The sequence below is a fragment of the Eutrigla gurnardus genome, assembly GCF_963514095.1.
Source record: "Eutrigla gurnardus genome assembly, chromosome: 24".
In the NCBI taxonomy this organism is placed as follows: Eukaryota; Metazoa; Chordata; class Actinopteri; order Perciformes; family Triglidae; genus Eutrigla; species Eutrigla gurnardus.
Window position 1 is genome coordinate 4,318,307 of NC_139935.1, and position 19,790 is coordinate 4,338,096.

Sequence of the window (19,790 nt, forward strand, 5' to 3'; positions counted from 1 at the left end):
CTCTGTGTGTGTGTGTGTGTGTGTGTGTGTGTGTGTGTGTGTATATGTGTGTGTGTGTGCACGTGAATGCCCGCGCTCTCATTTCTATTAGCCACCTTATCAGGGAAGTATGGCGTCACGCTCTGGGATAAGCTGCGAGTGTGCGGAGAGGCACTGATAAATCCCTCCATCATTCCTAGTGTCTCTCGCCCCTCCCTCGTTCGCCCCCCCCCCCCCCCCCCCCCCCCCCACCTTAATTAAAAAGTGCTATCGCCCAGAGTGAGGGAATGAGAGGGGAGAGCGGGCCGCGCTCATCCATTCAGTCAAGAGCAGGGGTTGTCTCTCCGACTGCTTTTAATCTCACCCATTCCACACCAGACTGGACCCGAGGAGAGCCAGGGATTCAGTCTCACGGCCCCGCGCTCCAACACCTCCATGCTGGGGGGGGACGGCGGCGCAGGGGTGGGAGCGGTTCATGAACAACCCTCATTCTGTGGCGGTGTTAAATGACTTTCTTTCTTTTTAAGGACTGACAAAGGACATGAAAGAGGGATAATATCCCTAAATCCTCCCTTCCTCCCCCCTCTTCCTCCCCCCCTCCCTCCCTAACAGGATGAGTGCCCCGTGCTAATCAGCTAAATGCACAGTGCCGGCCACCCTGATCAATGGTTCAATGGATCAATCGGGGTAAACAGATGGTTGCCGGTGCCTGCAGGGCTGGGTAATGGCGTGGGCCTAATCCTGAACACTACCTGATCGCTCCGGTATCATGCTCTATGTCTCTCTCTCTCTCTCTCTCTTTTGTCTCAAACCTGCACGGCCGAAGCACTTTTCACAAAAAGCTCTCCCCGTTTAAAGAGAGGGAACGGCCGAGGCAACACCAGCGAGGGGAGAGAGCCGTGAAGAATTGGGCTCTGCTGCAAGAGTCTTGGTGATTTGTTGCCTCCCCCCTTCCTCCCCCTTTCCTCCCCCCTTACAGAATGTTACCTTTCAGTGGAACCGACTGCTTAAAAAAAAGGGGGGAGATTGCCATTCTCACAACAGCGGTTTCTTTGAATTCACACTCCTAACTCTTTGCCCGTGTTACCCTTTCCTCTTTAACCCCGCTTGTGAATTACAGTAAATTTAAAACGCTCTGCCTCTCGACAATGCTAACGCCCCGGCAGCTCCCATCCAAAGCAGTCCCCGAGCACCCGTTAAGACCCCCCTAACGCGGCGGAGTGAAAGACCCCGCGCTGTTTTATTTATGGGGGTCTTGTTTTTAATTTCACCCCGTGTGGCAGCCTGTTCCACAGCTTTGCCCGTGACTCCGCTACCTGACTGGTATTGAACGGGCCGCTCGGTTTCGTCTCCGGCTATGAATGCTAATGGGTGACCTTGTTTTTTGCAGCTGATACCTCCGAGGCTGGGGCAGATTAAAACACGGAGAAATGCAAAGAATTGAACGGAGAAGGGGAGGAAAAAGGCGAAGGCGTTTTTACACACACACACACACACACACACACACACACACAAAAGACCAACTAAGAAGATAAACAACAAAGTCCACTGAGCCAGGACCTAACATTTGGAAAAAGGAGTCATTAAAAGGAACAGAAATCCAACTCTGGAGGAAGTCGATACCGTAGGTGGAGAGCATGCACAGCCGCCCACTCAATAAACATGCAAATGAGCTGCTTAATGGCCTGGATATTAAGGCTCGTGCTAAGGAGTAATTGATGCACATGTCACCGAGTCGAACCCGTGTGATCACAGTGCAAGCAGCATGGAAGTCTCTGCTTCAGATAACCATTGCAGGACTTCAGACGTTAAAACGGGATCTTTTCCGTTACAGCAGGCCACAACGCCCAACATCCTTCTCTCAGAACAATGCAGGGTTTGATTTTTTTTTTGCTCCTCCACCGCGGGTGTGTATCATTATGTTCCACATCGTTGTATTTTAAAAAGGGAACATTATTGCTCCTGGAAAGGTACCAAGCTGCTCACACCAGATGGATGCATCACCAAGGAGTCTACAACGTGACCCCGGCGTGCTAAACTTCCCACAAGAGCATCACTTTGTTACGCGTCTGCTCCGAGTTCCAGGTTTTAACTCCGTGACCCCGGCACACTTTGATGTTGCCCTCTCTCCGCTCACGCTCTGTTTGATGCCCGTCCTCGCTCCCGTCTGTTCGCTCGCATTAAGACCCGCTGGATGCCGAGCCCTCGCCTCTCTCTCTGCCTTTGGCAGCTTTGCATCTGCCTCCCATTCTTCTCTACAGTCCCCGAACATCTCTCTCTCCCCGTTCTGCCCCCCTCGGTCTCCCTTTCCTCTAGCATCTGTGTGTAATGTGGCTCTTGAGGGGAGCATAGAGGCAGGGACATGTGGTGCAGTGTCTTGGCAGGGGAACGAGAGAGAGAGAGTGTGTGGAAGAGGGGGGGGGGGGGGGGGATCTAGCTTCTTGCCTGCCTGATGGCTGCCAAGAGGCCCACATCTGTCTCTGATCAAGGGGAGCACAGGCAGCCAGTAGAACACAAACACGCAGGGATTCAGAGAGACGGTTGGAGTGACTGTCCTGTTTACAACAAGTAGCCTAAACAAGAGGAGGATCCTACACAGATCTCAGCCTGGTGGGTGGCTCCGTCATCATGAAACGCTCTCAGACCAGGGGACACTACACAATCATGTATTACAAATAGGAATAATAAACAAACACGTAATTACTATTTATTTCATTTGTGCGCAAAAATCCCCCGCACGCTGCGTAAAAGCAACGAGAATGCGAGAGCGGCTGGAAAGGTCATGTGTCACCCGGCCAGCGGCTCACCTTTCTGGGTGACATCATGAAACAACAACCCATTATTAGCAGTATTATTATGGGAGCGTGGCACCGGTTGGACACTTCGCTCCCTGGTGTTAAATCCGCATTTGATGAGCTTTCGAAATAAACCTGGCGCTGTTTTCACACTTGAGCTTCGCTCTCCCAGCGCCGTCTCCGCGCGCTACGGAAAAGCATGAGCCCTGTCTAAGTGCCTTTAAGCAAGGCTGTGTGTCCCCACCAGCTGCCGGGCTGCTATTCTGCGCCTCATCCTGCACTATAATCTCCCTGCTTATTGTGATTTGATTGCGGAGAGCGCGCGGAGGAGGTGGCGGCGCGCCGCCGCCGGCTCCTCCAACCCCCGGCAGCCCTGCCGTCACCCCGCGCAGACAACCCCAAGGAGCGCGAGGAGATAATTAAGGAGGCAGACTTGTGCTGGCTGATGAAGATAATGATTATAATGGAGGTGATTACAGTCCTATTAGTGGAATCCTACGACGGCAGTGGAGCTTTTACGCACGGGTTCTTGGGCACCAGCGGATAGAAAATAGCGGATTATATTCTCGCAGGCTATAAAACCTGTTTCCATCCCGGTATCACTTTCATCAGGTTTGTTTATTTCCCCTGATTAATAATTAAATCATAGAGGGCCAACCCGGGGTAAACAATGCGACATATGCACATAATCAACTCTTCCACAGTCCAGTGAGCTGATGGGAGGCATCGGCTCCCAGTCAGGCTGGGACAGATCACTGTTTCCGATCTCTAAATATTTCACGAGTCCTTTAGTTTAAACGTGTAGCAGCTGCCTGGGCACCATTACACTTTAATATATACATTTCTATAGGTGTTTAGATCATGCGTGACTCAAAAGCAGAAGTAACTAAGACTCACCCTCTTCCCCTCGGACTCTCGATGCCAGATGACACATTGCCATTAAAAATCCAATCAACGATGACTCAAAATCCATCTTGGACGACGCAGAAACTCGCGGGGAGTTTTGAGTTTATGCTGTTTCCACCTTTAAGGAGATCAATTCTTGTTCACGTTCCTCCCAAAAAAAACACACACATCCACACCGCGGCAGGACGGAGCGCCGCTGGCAGCAGGCAGGAAGGATCCCACGGCGTGTATTAAACCATTTGGCGGAGGAGGGAACTGTGTGCCAACTACATGTCACTGAGGAGACTCAGAGATGTGCCTGTTTGAGTCCATTCGCCACTCAACCTCATCCACACCGAAAAATAGTCAACGAACAAACTCCTCGATCGATGCGGCGTGCGCTCCGCAGATATCTGCGCTCCGGCGGCTCCAGGGTGCGTCAAGTCCCGACTGAGAGGCGCTCGTCCCCCCGTAGCTCCCTCTCAGAGTCCCCCGCGTACTTTGCACACACGAGGGTCTGGTTCCTCCCGGTCTCGGTAGCAGCAAGTCCTCAGTGCCCGCTCTCAAGGAAGCCTCGGTGTGTGGAGCCGCGTCTTCACGCTCTCAGGGTGAGAAGGAAGGAACGGTGCTGCGCTCTTGCTCTCCGAAAGAAGCCCGATCATGTCGCGGCACCGCTGCGTGTGTGTGCGTGTGTGTGTGTCTCTGTCTCTGGCACCGGACCGGCGTGTGTCCCGTGGACGCGTCTGGGAGGAGGTGTGTGTGCGCGCGCGGAGTGATCGCGCTTTTTGAGCCGAGCAGCTATCGCGTTACAGTCACGGCCGCCTCGGCTCCGCCCCCTCCCGTAGGTCGCCGATTATAGGGAGGGAGAGAGAGAGAGTGCACGTGCACGCGCACGCGCGCCCCCCTCCCCTTCAGAAGATCCCACAGATATGAACTCTTCCACAGATAAGACATATTGTAATGGTAAACCAGGGTGCAGAACTTATCCTAAGGCTTTCTTCAAAGGAACAGAGGGGGGAGGCGAGGGGGGAGAAAACCCCAGAAAGAGTGAGGCGGGGAGGAGAGCCTCACACAGCAAGCGTGGCACAAGGCCGCCTTTCACCACAAACACACATGAAACGGCCGAGCCAGTGTCAAAGCCCTCAACCCAACCGAGGGAGAGCCCACCTCGGCCCGGCCCACCGCCGCCCTGCAATCAACAGCCTAAATAGAGAGCGGGCGGCCGTGTAATGACACAGTAGTGAGCCCAAAATAATCTGCTGAGAAAGGCCTCCGCGTCCAGCCCATGTGCCCCGCCTCTGGCTTGTATTACCGCGCGGCGGCGGGCCGAGGCCCCGGCTGTGGAACGAGGTACAGCATGTCGCCTCGCTGGCATCTTTATTTGGAACGGAGGGTGCATGCCTGCAGGTCAGGGGTCAGGGGGAAACTTCTGGGGGGGCAAAGAAACTTCTTTAAACGGGAAAGCAGGAAAAAGCTTCCTCGTTATGAGCTGTAAACCATGTGACCACGAGACGCGGCGCCCTTGACAGAAGGTTGCATGACGAGCCCGTCTGCCACCTCACTCACTGTCACCCGGCTGCTCGACCCCCCCCCCCGGGTCGCCATCAACGTGCCTTCTTATTGCCTGTCAGTCATCTTTAAGCCCACCTCTCGCCCGAGGGTGCGGCGGCTGTCAGACATCACTGTGATTGGCTAATCTGAGCCTCTGGGCGGGTAAAACCAGTTTGCCATACTGTGGAGTTGTTTACGCTTGTGTTGGTTTCCTTGTGCCACTTTATTGATCTGGCAGCATTGATTAAACTCTTTTTTTGATGAGCGGGCGATCGTCACTTAACCCCTCGCCATGACCCCTTTCTCAGAGATAGAGAGACAAAGAGAGAGAGAGAGAGAAAACAGCCACTATGAAACCTTCAAGCAACACTGGGTCACTCTTCCTCTGCCCCCCACCCTCCTCCTCCTAGTCCCCAGAGGTCATTTGATACTCCTCTCTCCCATTTGTCAACATCTCGGCCCCCACCCTCAGCTTTCAACCCCCCCAAATATTGGGTCAGGCGTGGCTAATGGAGGGCCCGGGCCGAACCGGAGCAGGAGGGAGATAGAGAGGGAATGTCGTATTGATCTCACATGGGAATACATCCACCACCGCCTCCTTATGTCCCACTGGCTGAGCAAACAGACATTAATCACAGAGTTACCAGACTTTTAAGCACCAGCAGTGGGCTCGAACCCCCGGCGTGCAGCCGCGATACGTCTCTCCCCCCCCCCAACACACACACTTCTTATCTGTCTGCCGTCTTTCTGCCCCCCAAAAATACAGTCGACAAACGGCTGCCATCCAGCAACTCCTCACCTCGGCACACCTGCGCTGTGTTCACTCATGGGTGGCGGAGTGGAACACAACAGGGTCTTTCTCCCCCGTTTTGTGTGAGTGAGAGAGGGGGGGAGAGGGGGAGAGGGGGGAGATAGATACCAAGCGCTGCCATGCTGCCTCTCTTATCACAACCTGGCCCGGAGACTGACAGCATGACTGATAACTCTCCCTCTCTTTCTCTTCCTCCCCCCCTCTATCACACAGACAAGTCTCTCTACCTCTTCCACTCTCTCAACACCCTCCCTCCCCTCCCTCCCCCCTCCCCACCTCGCCAGTCAGCCGGTTGCAGGTTCAAGGAGGAGGCTGCGTGAAAGTCTGCTCGTCTCTGAGCGGCTGAGTGATCCCAGTCCTTCAGCTTTCTTCTCTCCACCACTGACAGGAGTGGCTTCAGATGTGACGGAGGGGGGGAGATAAGCTGGAGATAGCCTCGACTTGACCCCATCAGCATCTCCAGTGTGTGTGTGTGGGCGGGGCTAAGGGCATTGTGAGCACGTCAAGGAGGGAGTTTTGTGAACCCCTTTGGTATTCATTGGAGTGACACCTCAGCCAGCAAATATCAGAGCTTTACAACAAAAAATGGTCTTCTTTAAAGCTCCAAAACTCTTCTGTTTGTTGTGTTTTTCGAATGGTATCATTAAAGTTTCATCTGATCTCTATCTGGTGAGCACATCCACACACCCAAAGGTTCCTCCAGCGAGGGGAGGAACCCCTCCCTCCACCGCAGCTTGTGCTTTTTCTAGACCCACTGCCACCGTCGGATTCCTGCAGGGCCACCCAGGCGACGGGCATGCCCTGGCCAGGGGGAATAATTACACACACACACGTCAACGTTCTGCTGCGTCGGCTGCCTGGTTGGATGGGATGGAAACATCTGGTGTCTGGCTGCTGTCTCACCACCACTCCTCCTCTTCCTCCTCCCTTCTCCATTTGCTACCTTCAATACCAAAAGCAGCTCAATCATCAAAACACTTTCAGCTGCAGATAGAGAGCAGACACGCACGGCAGACGGGGGAGGAAACCTCAAAGCAGAGCTGAGCAGAAAATGTTGTGATTGAAGGAGACACCCAGAAACACCGGATTTCATGCTCTCCGTGCTCCGCAGGAACCCCCGTCCACCGTGTTGTTGTGAGCTCCGACATGCAGCACTTAATCCTGCGGTTTACTGAGATCATCGTCAGCCGTTCAGGAGATGACAGTGGTGGAGTCATACCTCCAGAGAGCCGGTGGGGGTGATCCACCTGCAGTACACAGCTGAGCCGAGTGGGGGCAGGCAACCGCACCAAAGCATGGTGCCTCCAGGAAAACCCCAGACTCCAGGCAATCTGTAGGTGGAAATGTGAGCAAACGCTGAATTATGCACACATGAACACGATTAAGATATTAAGATCAACAGTCACGACAGCGGTCTAATGTGCTTAAGAGTGGCGTTATCTGAGAGTGCCGTTGAACGTGTTCATCATTCAGTAAATAAGTCACAGTGGATGATCAGCAAACGTGCCCTATTTAGATGCATCTATTAACCCACTGTATATTCAGCCCTGCTTGTTTCACATCCGACGGCGTGAAGCCGATTGTCAGAATGTTGTTTGCTGACTTTAATTGCGGAGGTGGCCGCTGTATTCCCCCCGGCCACCTTCTTGTTTATGATCCAGCATCATTATCGCAGGAGAAGGGGAACGTCTCCTCTTCCTGCACCGGGATCTATTTTACCTCTGCTCCGTCCCCTTTCATCTGCTTCCACCGGCCTGCTGTGTGTCTTTATAGTCACATCAAAGTGACCTTCGCCACCCCATCCCCTCCAAACCCCCCCCAGCCCTCCTTCTAGTCTGCAGACTACAGATTGTGTGTGTTTTAGTGTGTGGGTTTCCAGACAGCAGTACAATAACTGACATGTTGAGCAGTTTTCAGTGAACAATGGAAACACAATCACATTAAACCTTATTATCCATCCCCCCCCTCCTCATGGTCACATGGTGTTAGTGGGCTCCAACCCTACTCCATCACGGCAGGAATGAGTGCTGCATTATGAGGGAATAATAAAAAGACAAGAGGCCATTCTCCACGGCTTGTTTACTCTGCGGGGCCTTTATCACCCGGCCTCCGAAGGAAAGATCAGCGCTTGACAAACGGAGAGAAGACACTGGAGGACACGTGCATGCTAATGAGAGAGAGAGTCTTGGTTGGGGGGGATAAGAGTGTTGCACGGCTACGAATCGAGTCAAGCACTTACACATTACGTATGCACGCTGTGACTAAGGACTTACTGTACTATTACATCACTCATGGCTAATTCCTTTATAAATATGCCCATTTATACTCTCCGTGTTGTACTTTCCTTAAAGGATTATATCAGCATTATTCTAGATTGTACTCATTGTCAACAGAAGAATAGACCAGACTAAGAATCTCAATGATTGGCTCATTTTGTTATTATAACCAGATTACAGAAAAGTTGTGTGTAAAGTCGTTTCGAAGAATTTCCTTCCACATAAATTAATAATAATAATTTAAAATAATCTCCAGGCACTGTTTTTTTTTCAGCAAACCTTCCTCAAACAGTAAACATTGCATTGTTCGGGACTATTTTCAGTGGTGGATTATTCCACATTTGATGCTCTGGTGAGTATTTGCAGCAGCAAGGTGATGCATGTGGTGCTGACTCAAAATACTCCCCGACGCCTGTGTTCATTTGAATAAACGAACATGTCACCCGGTGCAACAGTGTGCCTCATTGATGTGTTTTTTGGACAACAATGGAGCTCTGTGTGCCGCCACAGGAAATATTTATCATTGGCTTCGTTCTTTTCGTGACAGGAGAAGAGGAGGAAAATGTTTTTTTTTTTTTGAAGAAGAAGAGTCGTGCCACTGAGTCACTGAATTAAATAGAGGGAGAGAGAAAATGAGAGAAATGGGGAGGCAGATGGCCGAGGGAGTCTGAGATGTAAAGAGGAGATTTTGCGTCTGCTGTGGGAGGAAGAGGACGGAGGAAGAGGGAGCACACAAAAGAGGGAAAAGTCCCATTAAGTGAGAGAGGCAGGGAGCAGCGGCAGAGCCGGGCACTTAGGATGAGATGGCTGACAATTTCAAAAAGCACGGATCTTTGAGAAAGGCGGCTCTCTTAATGTGGTTTAACCCTGGTGCATTCGCATTACCATAGTAATCTTATCAGTGTCGCGTGTGTGTGTGTGTGTGTGTGTGTGTGTGTGTGTGTGTGTGTGTGTGTGTGTGTGTGTGTGTGTGTGTGTGTGTGTGTGTGTGTGTGTGTGTGTTGGAGACGGCTAAGCACTCGGAACCATTAGCAAAACCTAATTGACTTACAGCCTTCTGACCACAAAGGTAACATCTGTGTCACACACACACACACACACACACACACACGGGTTTAAATGACGTTTGCTCCATTGTGCATCCCTTTGCCACCGGCTGACCTTGATATGTGGCAGCGGATGCAAATAAATGGACCGCATCGGGGGCCCGAAACAGTAAAAACTGACATTTAACCCCCAAAACGAGAGTATTTCTCAGGTAAACACGGCGAGCTGTCAGGAGCGTTGTCATAGTTTGCTGTAAGCTCCGAGATGCCGACTCAGCTGAAACAGAAATGCTCACGGAAACCTTGAAGTCAGCGATGAGTTTGCAAAAATAAGAGGATCCAAATGTGCCACGTTCATCTAATAACTAATGGGTTTATATGTACACATGTAGGGATTAAAGGGGTAATCCACTTTAGTATTGCACTCCCATAAGGGTTGCCATGGACACGGATAGTAGAAGTCGTTGCAGCAGGGGTCGTTATCTCGGTTCATAAGAGACGCGATGCAAATATTTTCACCAGCGCTCCTCAACAGTAAGTGCTCCTTAATTTCAGGATGGGAGACTCAAACCCGGCAGACAGGCAGACAGGCAGACAGACAGGACAGGGATCCATCATTATTTAGCCGTGGATATAGAATATCAAATGGAGGACAGGAGACGCCTCCATATCAGCCTGCTATTATTGAAAAGGACTAATATATTCTGAAGAGAGAAAGAGGGAGAGATGGATGAGATATGGAATCCGATGGAGACTGACACTCAATCTTTCTGAATGGTAATCCAATAACGTCTCCAACATTTCCTTATGGCTAATCAATTTTACCGCAGCACAGAAACAAATCACCATATCGCCGAGTCAATAACCGTCACTCAGGGAAATACCTCGCCTCAACTGTCACTGTTTATCAGGCCGGCAGAGACCCGGCTCCCCGGCAGAGACCTGGGTCCTCAGCAGAGACCCGGCTCCCCGGCAGAGACCCGGCTCCTGAGCAGAGACCTGGCACCTCAGCAGAGACCTGGGTCCTCAGCAGAGACCAGATTCCCTGGCAGAGACCCAGCTCCTGAGCAGAGACCCTGCTCCTCAGCAGAGACCCGGCTCCTCAGCAGAGACCAGGTTCCCCGGCAGAGACCCGGCTCCTGAGCAGAGACCCTGCTCCTCGGCAGAGACCCGGCTCCTCAGCAGAGACCCGGCTCCTCGGCAGAGACCCAGCTCCTCGGTAGAGACCCGGCTCCTCAGCAGAGACCCGGCTCCTGAGCAGAGACCCGGCTCCTCAGCAGAGACCCGGCTCCTCAGCAGAGACCAGGCTCCTGAGCAGAGACCCGGCTTCTCGGCAGAGACCTGGCACCTCAGCAGAGACCCTGCTCCTCAGCAGAGACCCGGCTCCTCGCCAGAGACCCGGATCCTCAGCAGAGACCCGCCCCCCCCCGGAGAAGGTGACATGGCTATGTTTGGTATGCGGCTATCTGGAGGCGGAACATGCTGGTTGTAATTTAGATAAGACGCGTTATCAAACACACCCTGACCTCAGGTGAAGCCGAGCTCGACCAAAGTCAAGATGGATGATGATGTATGGCTGACAGGGTAAACACAACAAACACGTTTTATCAGGGGAGTGGAGAGCAACACCTCCCACCTCCATAACAGCAAAAACCTGCATCGCTGGTCCCAGGACTGTCACACAGACTAGGGTCGAAACCAGTTGACTGGTTTATAGAGTCGGATCTAAACTGGGAATTTCATAACGAGGATCTTGCAGATTTCTGGTCATCAATTAGCCGTTCTGCTCCAATGCTAGCAGCAGAAAGACTGTTGGATTTCTTGTATTTAAATGTGTTTAAATGTCACTAATTACTAAAAAAGCAGAACAGAAATCCTCTCTTTACCTCGAGGGCGGCGGTGGTCGTCTCTGCTGGTCATTTCCTGTCGTGTCTGCAGTCAGGGAGTGAGATGTGCTTGATTACACACCTGCGTCTGCAGCTTAACGATCTCAGGCCTGTCGGAGCACAAGGAAAGAGAAAGTGCACCAAAGTTAAATGATCCAAGTTACAGCTGGCAAAGGGAGACGCCATTTCTTTTTTTTTGCCAACTTTATCTTCCTCGCTCGCCGCCCACTCCAGGATTAATGCTGTTACGCCAACTTTCACCAGAGTAGAACTTTATTGGAATATTTCACTGATTGATACGGGAAGCAAGAGCTGCAGTCGAACCCTGATCATGGTGCGTTGCTGTGGTTACGGCTTCGTTAATTAGACTGGGGCGAAAGCCGTCAAGGGTTTACCACCGTGATGATGAATGAAACATGCCACCGCCGTCGCTGCCAAACCAGAATCGACTCATGTTTGGCTCTGACCTAGATAAGCTTGTGTATTTTTAAAATTTCAGTCTGAAGCCTTTTGCATGCTGGAAGGCCGTGTTTGTTCTGAAGGGGGGGTATTGTTCACAATAAGAGGCTTTGGTGTCCTCACCGAGACGGATGGGCATATTTTAAACCTCCAAAAAGCCAATGGCTCTGTCACCCTCCATTGAAATGCAATAAAAACTCCCACCAGGAGACAATACACATGTGTGCTTATGAATGTAAACTCAAATCCTCCCGATTATTGCTTTTATATTTCCTAGAATTGGCAGGAAGTGTCGGAGAGACTTGTATTTCTAAAGTGAGGGCTTTGTGGAGTAAAAAAGGCGAGCTTTCTAAGTGAAGTTCTTTTGTAATCAGATTAGCAGAACCCTCTACGCCTCCACAGCCTTTAATTATAAAATGTAATTAAGAGAGCTCAACTTTCTGACTTGTTATTCGTCCTTTAAATGATGTATAAAATCCCGTCTAATGTAAGGAGAATAGAAGAATAGCACCTGACCTGCTTGCTGTATAATGTAGAACAGAGCATTATTGTTGTCCGTCTAATAATGGACCTTCCTTCTTAACCACAGCTGCATGGATGCAGTTAAAACACCCACATGTTTTCCACAGTAATTGAATTGTTCAGTTTGGTAAATTAGTGCCACATTTCACGGCCCAGTCGGGGTTTTGGGTCTACGTCCGTCTCCGTTATCTGCAGCTGCTGCAGACACGAGAACAGAGAGAGTTAGACAGGAATGCTTCCGTGGGTCCGTGCATGACATTAAGCTGAGCTTCGTGAACTTTGAGCCGGGGCTGAATCTGATGGGAGGGACGTTCAAATGAAGCTCCTGTGGCGCAGAGTTGACATAATGGTTATTCAGCCCGAGGTCAAAAAATAGTACTTCTTTCTTAATTAATTTAAATTTAATTAGTAAATGATTGCATCTCCTCAGGCGGCGTTGCACTGATTGACTGGCCCAGTATTCTGTTTGCTGATCTTTAAAGCAGACTTATTGAAAGAAGAGGAGACTCCTGGTGGAGATATTATCAGAATGAAAAAATACACAGTTTGATTTTTTCCGGTTAAGTCAAGGTTGAATATTTTTACATGCCTTCATTCCCATCAACCGCTATTAACGACTACTTTAAAAAGGTGTCGTTTCTCAATGAAACACTCAATCGTTCAGAGCGGGCGATTAATCTCAATCATTATCTGTGAATAAAAAGATGGAAATCATCCATTTTTCCTCAACACTTCCTGCCTGATTGCTGTCATGTTGCCTAATGTATTAATATTCTCATTAGTTAAAAAGAAAGAAAGCTGCTAAATATACACGTTAAATCCCTCGAGAGTCTGACATGAGTCTGTTTTCACTTTGGATGCTTGGGATTCATTGTTTCAGAGCCGTGTGTGTGTGTGTGTGTGTGTGTGTTATAGTGTTATAGTGACGAGCCCGGTTGTGAGTCAGATGTGGTTCAGTAGCCGCCGAGTCAGCGGCCATCTTTTAAGGAGATAATGTCAGTCGTGTGAGGAAAGTTCTTTAAAAAGTTGATTTTGAGAAAAGAGGATAATGAGCTGAATATAAGAGACAATACTCGGCTGGATGGACTGTTTTTCTCCTCGTATGTATGTATGTGGTTAAGAGACAGTGATTATCTCCCTTTCCCTTTCATTCCCTCCCTCCGCCTCTCACCTCTGTTTCTTTTGAAGAGGAAACAACAATGGCACCATTAAGTGTCTGAGGGGGTCTTTGATGTGAATGGACTCTTAAATGGCCCTTTCAACAGCCAGTCAGGGAGGGGGGGAGGGGATCAGGGGGGAGTCTGGGAGTTGGTAGTGAAGGGTAACCTTGCTTCGATGTGTGAGTGAGATTTGGTTCTATATCTGCTCTACTTTTATAATACTTTTATAAATGCAAAACAAACGTCTGAATCCCTTTTGACTTCCCTCCCTCCACCCTCGTCTTCCCATTAAGCATCGTCTCCCCCGGCGCTGATCCATCTCCTTTATTTGATCAAAACCGTGTCAAAGTTGCCCCCAAGTCACCCGGCAACGAGAGAAGAGCTCTCAATACAAACACTTCCCTGTCAGTAACTTGGCTGACACACAAAACGGCAGCGTGTCCCAGACGTGGAGCGCCGAGCGGGATCTCTTCAGCCGTTAGACGGAGGGGTTGGGGGCGTCCCACTGGGAGCATTACTGGGAGCTTCATCAATCACAGAAGGGAACCCCACGTTGGTCAAATCTGGGTATTTTCTGCTCCATTGTCTGAGCAATCCTCTGCAGGCTGGGAGGGACGTTCTGCATTCAACATGGGAATACATGAAGCTGAATCCAGAGCAAAAATATGATTGGAAAACCAGGAAGTGGGCTCAGGCCCCACAGGAAGTCTTTCACAAACGTTGTCACCACTTTGGCCACCCCGACTCTGCAGCTCATCCCAGCCAAGTACCGTCATGCCGACACAGGCCTTTTCACAGGCAATAACCCACAAATGAATATATATATATATTTTTCTATATATTTTTCTTTTACTCATGGTGGTGATTTCTATCGCTGGGTGTGAATGAGAACGGTCCTGCAGTAAGAAAAAAAAAGGTAGTTGGATGATAAGAAACACAGAAAAGGACACGGGGGGGAAGCAGGAAGAAGGAAGTGAAATAAATGAAAAATCATAATGCAAGGAGGGCAGGAAGAAGGAGAGAGAAACTGTCATATCTCTGCTGTAATAGGGGAAAGGGAGCCTTTGCTGATTGGAGTTGCCATGGCAATGGTTGGCACCTAGTGTGTGTGTGAGCGTTTGTGTGTGTGTGTGCACGATTGTATTTGTGTATGCACAGTTTTGTGTATATGAATGTGTTTGTGAGCATCTGGAACTGTTTGTTAGTGTGTGTGTGTGTGTGTGTGTGTGTGTGTGTGTGTGTGTGTGTGTGTGTGTGTGTGTGTGAGTGTGTGTGTGTGTAGGTGGGGGTTTGAATGTGGATCTTGCTGGGGGATTATCAGTGTTGTGAAAGGCAAATGAGGAAGGGGACCAGAGAGGCACAACAAAGCGCTACTAGCCGGCTCTGTGGATGGCAAACACGCTGTCAACACACAACCGGGAGACAGACAGATGTGTGTGTGTGTGAGAGGTCGATCTTATACATTGATGCACCGGCAACACCGCCCCCCCTACGCACGTCCAGCTGATTGTAATTGGGAGGACAGAAAGAGGAAGGCGAGTGCCAGAAACGGAGACGGTGTGGACGTCCAAATCTGAGGATAAATGTTTGTCCAAGTCTTCGAACGGGAAGCTTCTTCCTGCCAGAGAGTCTCGCTGACATCAGCCAAGTTAAAGAGGACTTAACATGCCGCAACGACTCACATTTGCATGTGAAGGCGTCACTGCACGTAGAAAAACATAGATCTTCATAACAATACTCTGGAGGCTGTCAATGAACGCTTTGACAGCGACACACACAAAACATGCCACACGTTTCTAATCCCGTTGCTGTCTGACAGCGGTACACACACATCCCACAATCTACAGGTAATGACTGGAGCCAGACTCATTATTTGCAATCCCAGGTTCCAGGGTGGTTACCGGCGAAAGGTCACGACAATAGCCTCTAATTGTTTTCTGAGGGTCACAAACCTGTTTGTCGAAAAAAAGTCCAAGCCAGCACCTCGTGTCTCATGCTCATTATTAATAATGGCCACAGTGCCGCAGCAACTCACACCCTGCTCTGGGTCAATTCGCTTTGAAAATCCAGCAAGTCAAACTTCAAAACTTGGCGATGATTTGGAAGCAGGCTGGATGCCGTGCTGCGAAAACCCACACAGTAACAGAATGATGGATGTGTCGAGTCAATTGGCCAGACTATGTCTTGGACTGTACTTGCAGTGTCTCTAATAGGATTAATCTTTGACATTCAGTTTTTCTGGGATTTATGGATATGTTTCTGCTTCCCACAGTCAAGTCAACAGTGTGGGCAGCGCTGCTTTGTTGGATTTTCTATCGACAAACTGAACTTTTCCGCTTTGGTGGCTGTCGCTGCTCATGCTATAAACCTAGATCGTCGTCATTAACATTAAAATGCATCACTTGATGTGTACCAAAAGGCTTATATAACCACCAGACACTGGGTATTAAGAAGGCTATAGGCTGAGCCACTAATCTGTGATAGACAGGTGCATAATGAACATGTATTTATAGGCAAGGCAAAACAGGTTTATTTATAGGTCACACACACAAAGGAAATTCAAAGTGCTTTTCATTAAGCAACATTAATTAAAAAACTCAGCATGAGATGTTAAGACAGCAAAAAATATTAGATTAAAATGATAAAAGCAGAGAAATAAGTAGAATCGGTATTAGCAAACATGTATTTAATAGTAATAATACTTGGGAAAGTCAGTCAGAAAGTTTGTTCCAGCGCTGTGGGGCATAATCACAAAATGCTGCTTCTCCGTGTTCAATTTGGAATCATCTGCATAACAATGGAGGATTTTATTTGGCAAAATGGAGGTTAAGTAGAAGAGGACCCGAGATGGAGCCTTGTGGAACTCCACGTTTTGAATACGGAAGAACGTTGAAAGGATTTGTTCAATGAACGCGTCATCTGCATAAGAATAGATGATTTGACTTGGCTGTAAAGGTTGAATAGAAGAGGTCCAAGGATGGAGCTTTGCTGAACTCCACAGACAGAGTGGTAATTGTCTCAGGGAAAGGAATTAAACCACATGCTCGCCCCTGTTTTCCTGTCTAATATTACTCTATAGTCATAAGTGTTTTCCTTTAGGGTCTCACAGATGCATCTTGACTAGTGGTGCGCTACTAAGTAAGCTGGCAAGCTACTGTGTCACTGCGACATATGCCTGAATAATTGTTACACCCGATTGTGATTACACGCTATTTAATATCCATGCCAGGAAGCAATAAGTGACAACATCAGACCTGTATTTACAGCGGGCCAGTTTCAGCTACACCTGGAATTCCTGCTGAGTAAATACAACAATCTGCCTCAGCCTGTTGTCATTTCACTTCCACTTCAAATCCCGCCGCCGCTGTGGGAACGGTTCAGTTCATAAATCATTCACATGTTATTCTGCAACCCAGATACGGGAGAGATGAATGCACCGCAGTCCACAGCCTCCAATCCCACGTTATATCCGTCTTTTCTGCTCCCCGCCAAAAATCCCGGCACGAGGTTCCGACTTAGTAAATGTCAATCTCTCGGAGGTTTGCGAAGGGGCTTGCCTCCACGCGGCCACAATGGGCTTTTTATGACAGCTTCAGTACCGCGATAATTAGGCAGAGGTTGGAGAGGGAGGGTTGAAACGGGACGCCATTTGCAGGGTTTGCATGTGTGTGTGAGTGCATGTGGCGGGGAGCGTTACTGAGCTGATCCACAGTACACAATGGACTGGCAGCTGCTGTAAACGATAGCAAGGTCATCAGTTCTGCAGCCGCTCGATCAGTGTGTGTGTGTGTGTGTGTGTGTGTGTGTGTGTGTGTGTGTGTGTGTGTGTGTGTGTGTGTGTGTGTGTGTGATGGAGAGTTGGCAAGTGTCTGTGAGAGAGTGCAGCTATATTTCCATCCATTTGCAAAAGGTTTTTTTTCTTTTTTTTCTTTTTTAAGAGGACCGTCCTAACTTTCCAAATAAAATGCAAATTAAGTGCATTTCCATCAACTTTATTGGAGTGTATAAAATATCTTAAGCAGAATGCGTCTTGGGTTGATGGTCGTAATGCACGGTTTCATTTGTCCGTCTAATAAGAAGACCGAGCCGAGTCAGAGAAAACAAAACAGCGCGGCGAAAAATGGATCAATTAATTGCTTTTCAAGTCTCCATATTCATGTTTGTCGGGAGACCGTTATGAGAATATCCAGGATCCCTGCCAACGCAGCTCATCAGTCACGTTACTAGTCTGGTCGTTGTCCATTTCAAGCTGAAACGTCTCAGTGACAAAAAGCAAAAATCAAGTTGCAACTGACCATCATGTAAAGGCTTTGCCCACAAGCACAGGTGTTGTCACTTCTCCGCCTGATTGGACCTCAGCCGAGGGGGAATGTGGGCGGAGACTTCATGCACACAAAAAGGAAGATCAAGGTGTGAATTATATCCAATAAAATATCTTATTAAACATAAAACAGCCCTGTTTATTCTCTCTCCATCATCTCTGGATTTAATGAAGCCTGGAATGTAAGTAACAAATATAGGGGAACGGCTGCACAGCACTCAACTCTTTGGTGCAAAAAGCAACACAAGGAATGAGATTCCAGCGTGTAAACAGAGAAGAAGAGTATTGAACATGTCCCATTAGCTATATTTATTAAAATCTCCCTGCTATGCCTCACTGTGCTCTAGATTTCCTTCTGGTGCGCTAAGTTTTTTAATGAATTGGCCAGCATCCAGCAGCACAATATCACCCCAACAATAGAACACAGCACTAAATATCTGATGGGCTCTGCCGATTCCTCTGCTGATGTGAAGCGCTAAATACGGAGATGCCATTAGTGTGGGCCAGGCAGTCCCCAGCTATTATCTCTGCAACACCATCTTGACATAAACATTTTGGAGGCAATTAAAGCCCATGTGTGTGTGTGTGTGTGTGTGTGTGTGTGTGTGTGTGTGTGTGTAGCTGTCAGAGAGCAATTATGGTGACAATGTTCTCAATGTGGTCCGGACGGCTCATTTTCACATCAGAGGAGACCGTGATGTTTCACAAGTTGATTAATGTGTTTTCAGGAGGACGAGTGCAGCGCGTGGGGACGCAAAAAAAAAAAAACCCACGCACCGAAACACACGTCTGAAACTCCCACACACACACACACACACACGGAGATGAGATGGATGCGAGGCAGTAAACGCCTCTTAATTGATGCACGACATCCTTTGTTTCATTATTTACAGGCTCGCCTCGTTATGGAATCAGTCCCGACTCTAAATACTGCAGAGAGCCGCGTCCGTGTGGAAGCAAATACAAACAGGAGCTTGGGAAAGCAACCTCATCATCGGGAGAAAAACACAAATATGCACTCACATTGTGGATTTGAGCTAGTTGTATAAATCCCCACTGTGTCCGTAGCCCCTGAATGTGACGGAGCAGGCTTACCTCACCATTTTCCCAGAAGCTCCGTCGTCATCATCCACTCGTTTTCAGATCTACGCGCTTTGGCGGCGCTTTAGGGCGGGGAAACAAAAACTGAACAAAAGCAGAGAGGAAATATGTGTTCATATTTAGCCGACTTATGACTTGGACGCGTTTGAAGACACCGCTATTCCTTTCTTTCAAAGGAAAGGTGTTAATACGCCTCATAACGCTAATAATGATGGGCTTTACCTTCCTGCCAGCAGCCGTCTCATATGAGTCCAGGAGATTCTTTCCAAATGATGTAAATGTCTCTTTGGAAGGAAAAAACCTGTAAAAATACAATTAAATTCAAGATTTCAAAAAAAAAATGTCCCATTTGTGTGAGTGAGATCACATTATTCTGAAGAGTGTGTGTGTGTGTGTGTGTGTGACATGTCGGGCCTTAATTGAAGCAGGGTGCTGTGCCAGACTCACCATTATGGGGCTGAATCTTGATCTAATCCGCAGAGTTAGTGGCCTTAAATAGATAATGCTCCTGTACTGGGGTCCAGTCACTAGGGGAGGCTGAACTAGTCCATGTGTGTGTGTGTGTGTGTGTGTGTGTGTGGACATGTACAGGAGCAGACAGCTGAAACCGAGCCAAAGGCAGAACGGCATGCCTGTAGCATGAGCAGCAAACTTTCCAGAGTAACTGGACCCCCAGCTGGTCTCGGCGGAGCGGTGTAACTTTAACGCCGCTCCGCTCCGCTAACATGAGCTGACACCCCGGATCCAAGCGCAGGAAGGCCTGGGTAGGACCTGAGGAAGATGAAAATAGAGATAGTGATGGGGAAAGGGTTGGGGGGGGGGGGGGATTGACAGCCGAACAGACTGAGAAAACACGGCGGCCGACAGATGAAAACAAAACAAGTGTGAGAAATGCCAAGTGCTCAGAAGGAAAAGAGAAAATCAAATGTAGGGGAAAATAGTACCTAGGCTTGTCAATCAGGAGCCCCCCCGACGCGCTCCGAGCACACACACACACA

At 49.0% G+C, this 19,790-nt stretch overlaps 1 protein-coding gene across 4 annotated transcripts in view; it reads right to left on the reverse strand.

The window, feature by feature from the left end:
* nrp2a (neuropilin 2a) overlaps positions 1-4,421 on the reverse strand; it is a 46,432-nt gene extending 42,011 nt beyond the window's left edge. For all 4 annotated transcript variants that reach the window (XM_084004806.1, XM_084004805.1, XM_084004804.1 and 1 more), the window contains exon 1: positions 3,672-4,421. In XM_084004806.1, coding sequence (XP_083860932.1) covers positions 3,672-3,747 — 76 coding nt within the window. In that variant the 5' untranslated portion in view covers positions 3,748-4,421. The remainder of the gene's footprint in view (positions 1-3,671) is intronic.
* Positions 4,422-19,790: the final 15,369 nt, after the last annotated feature.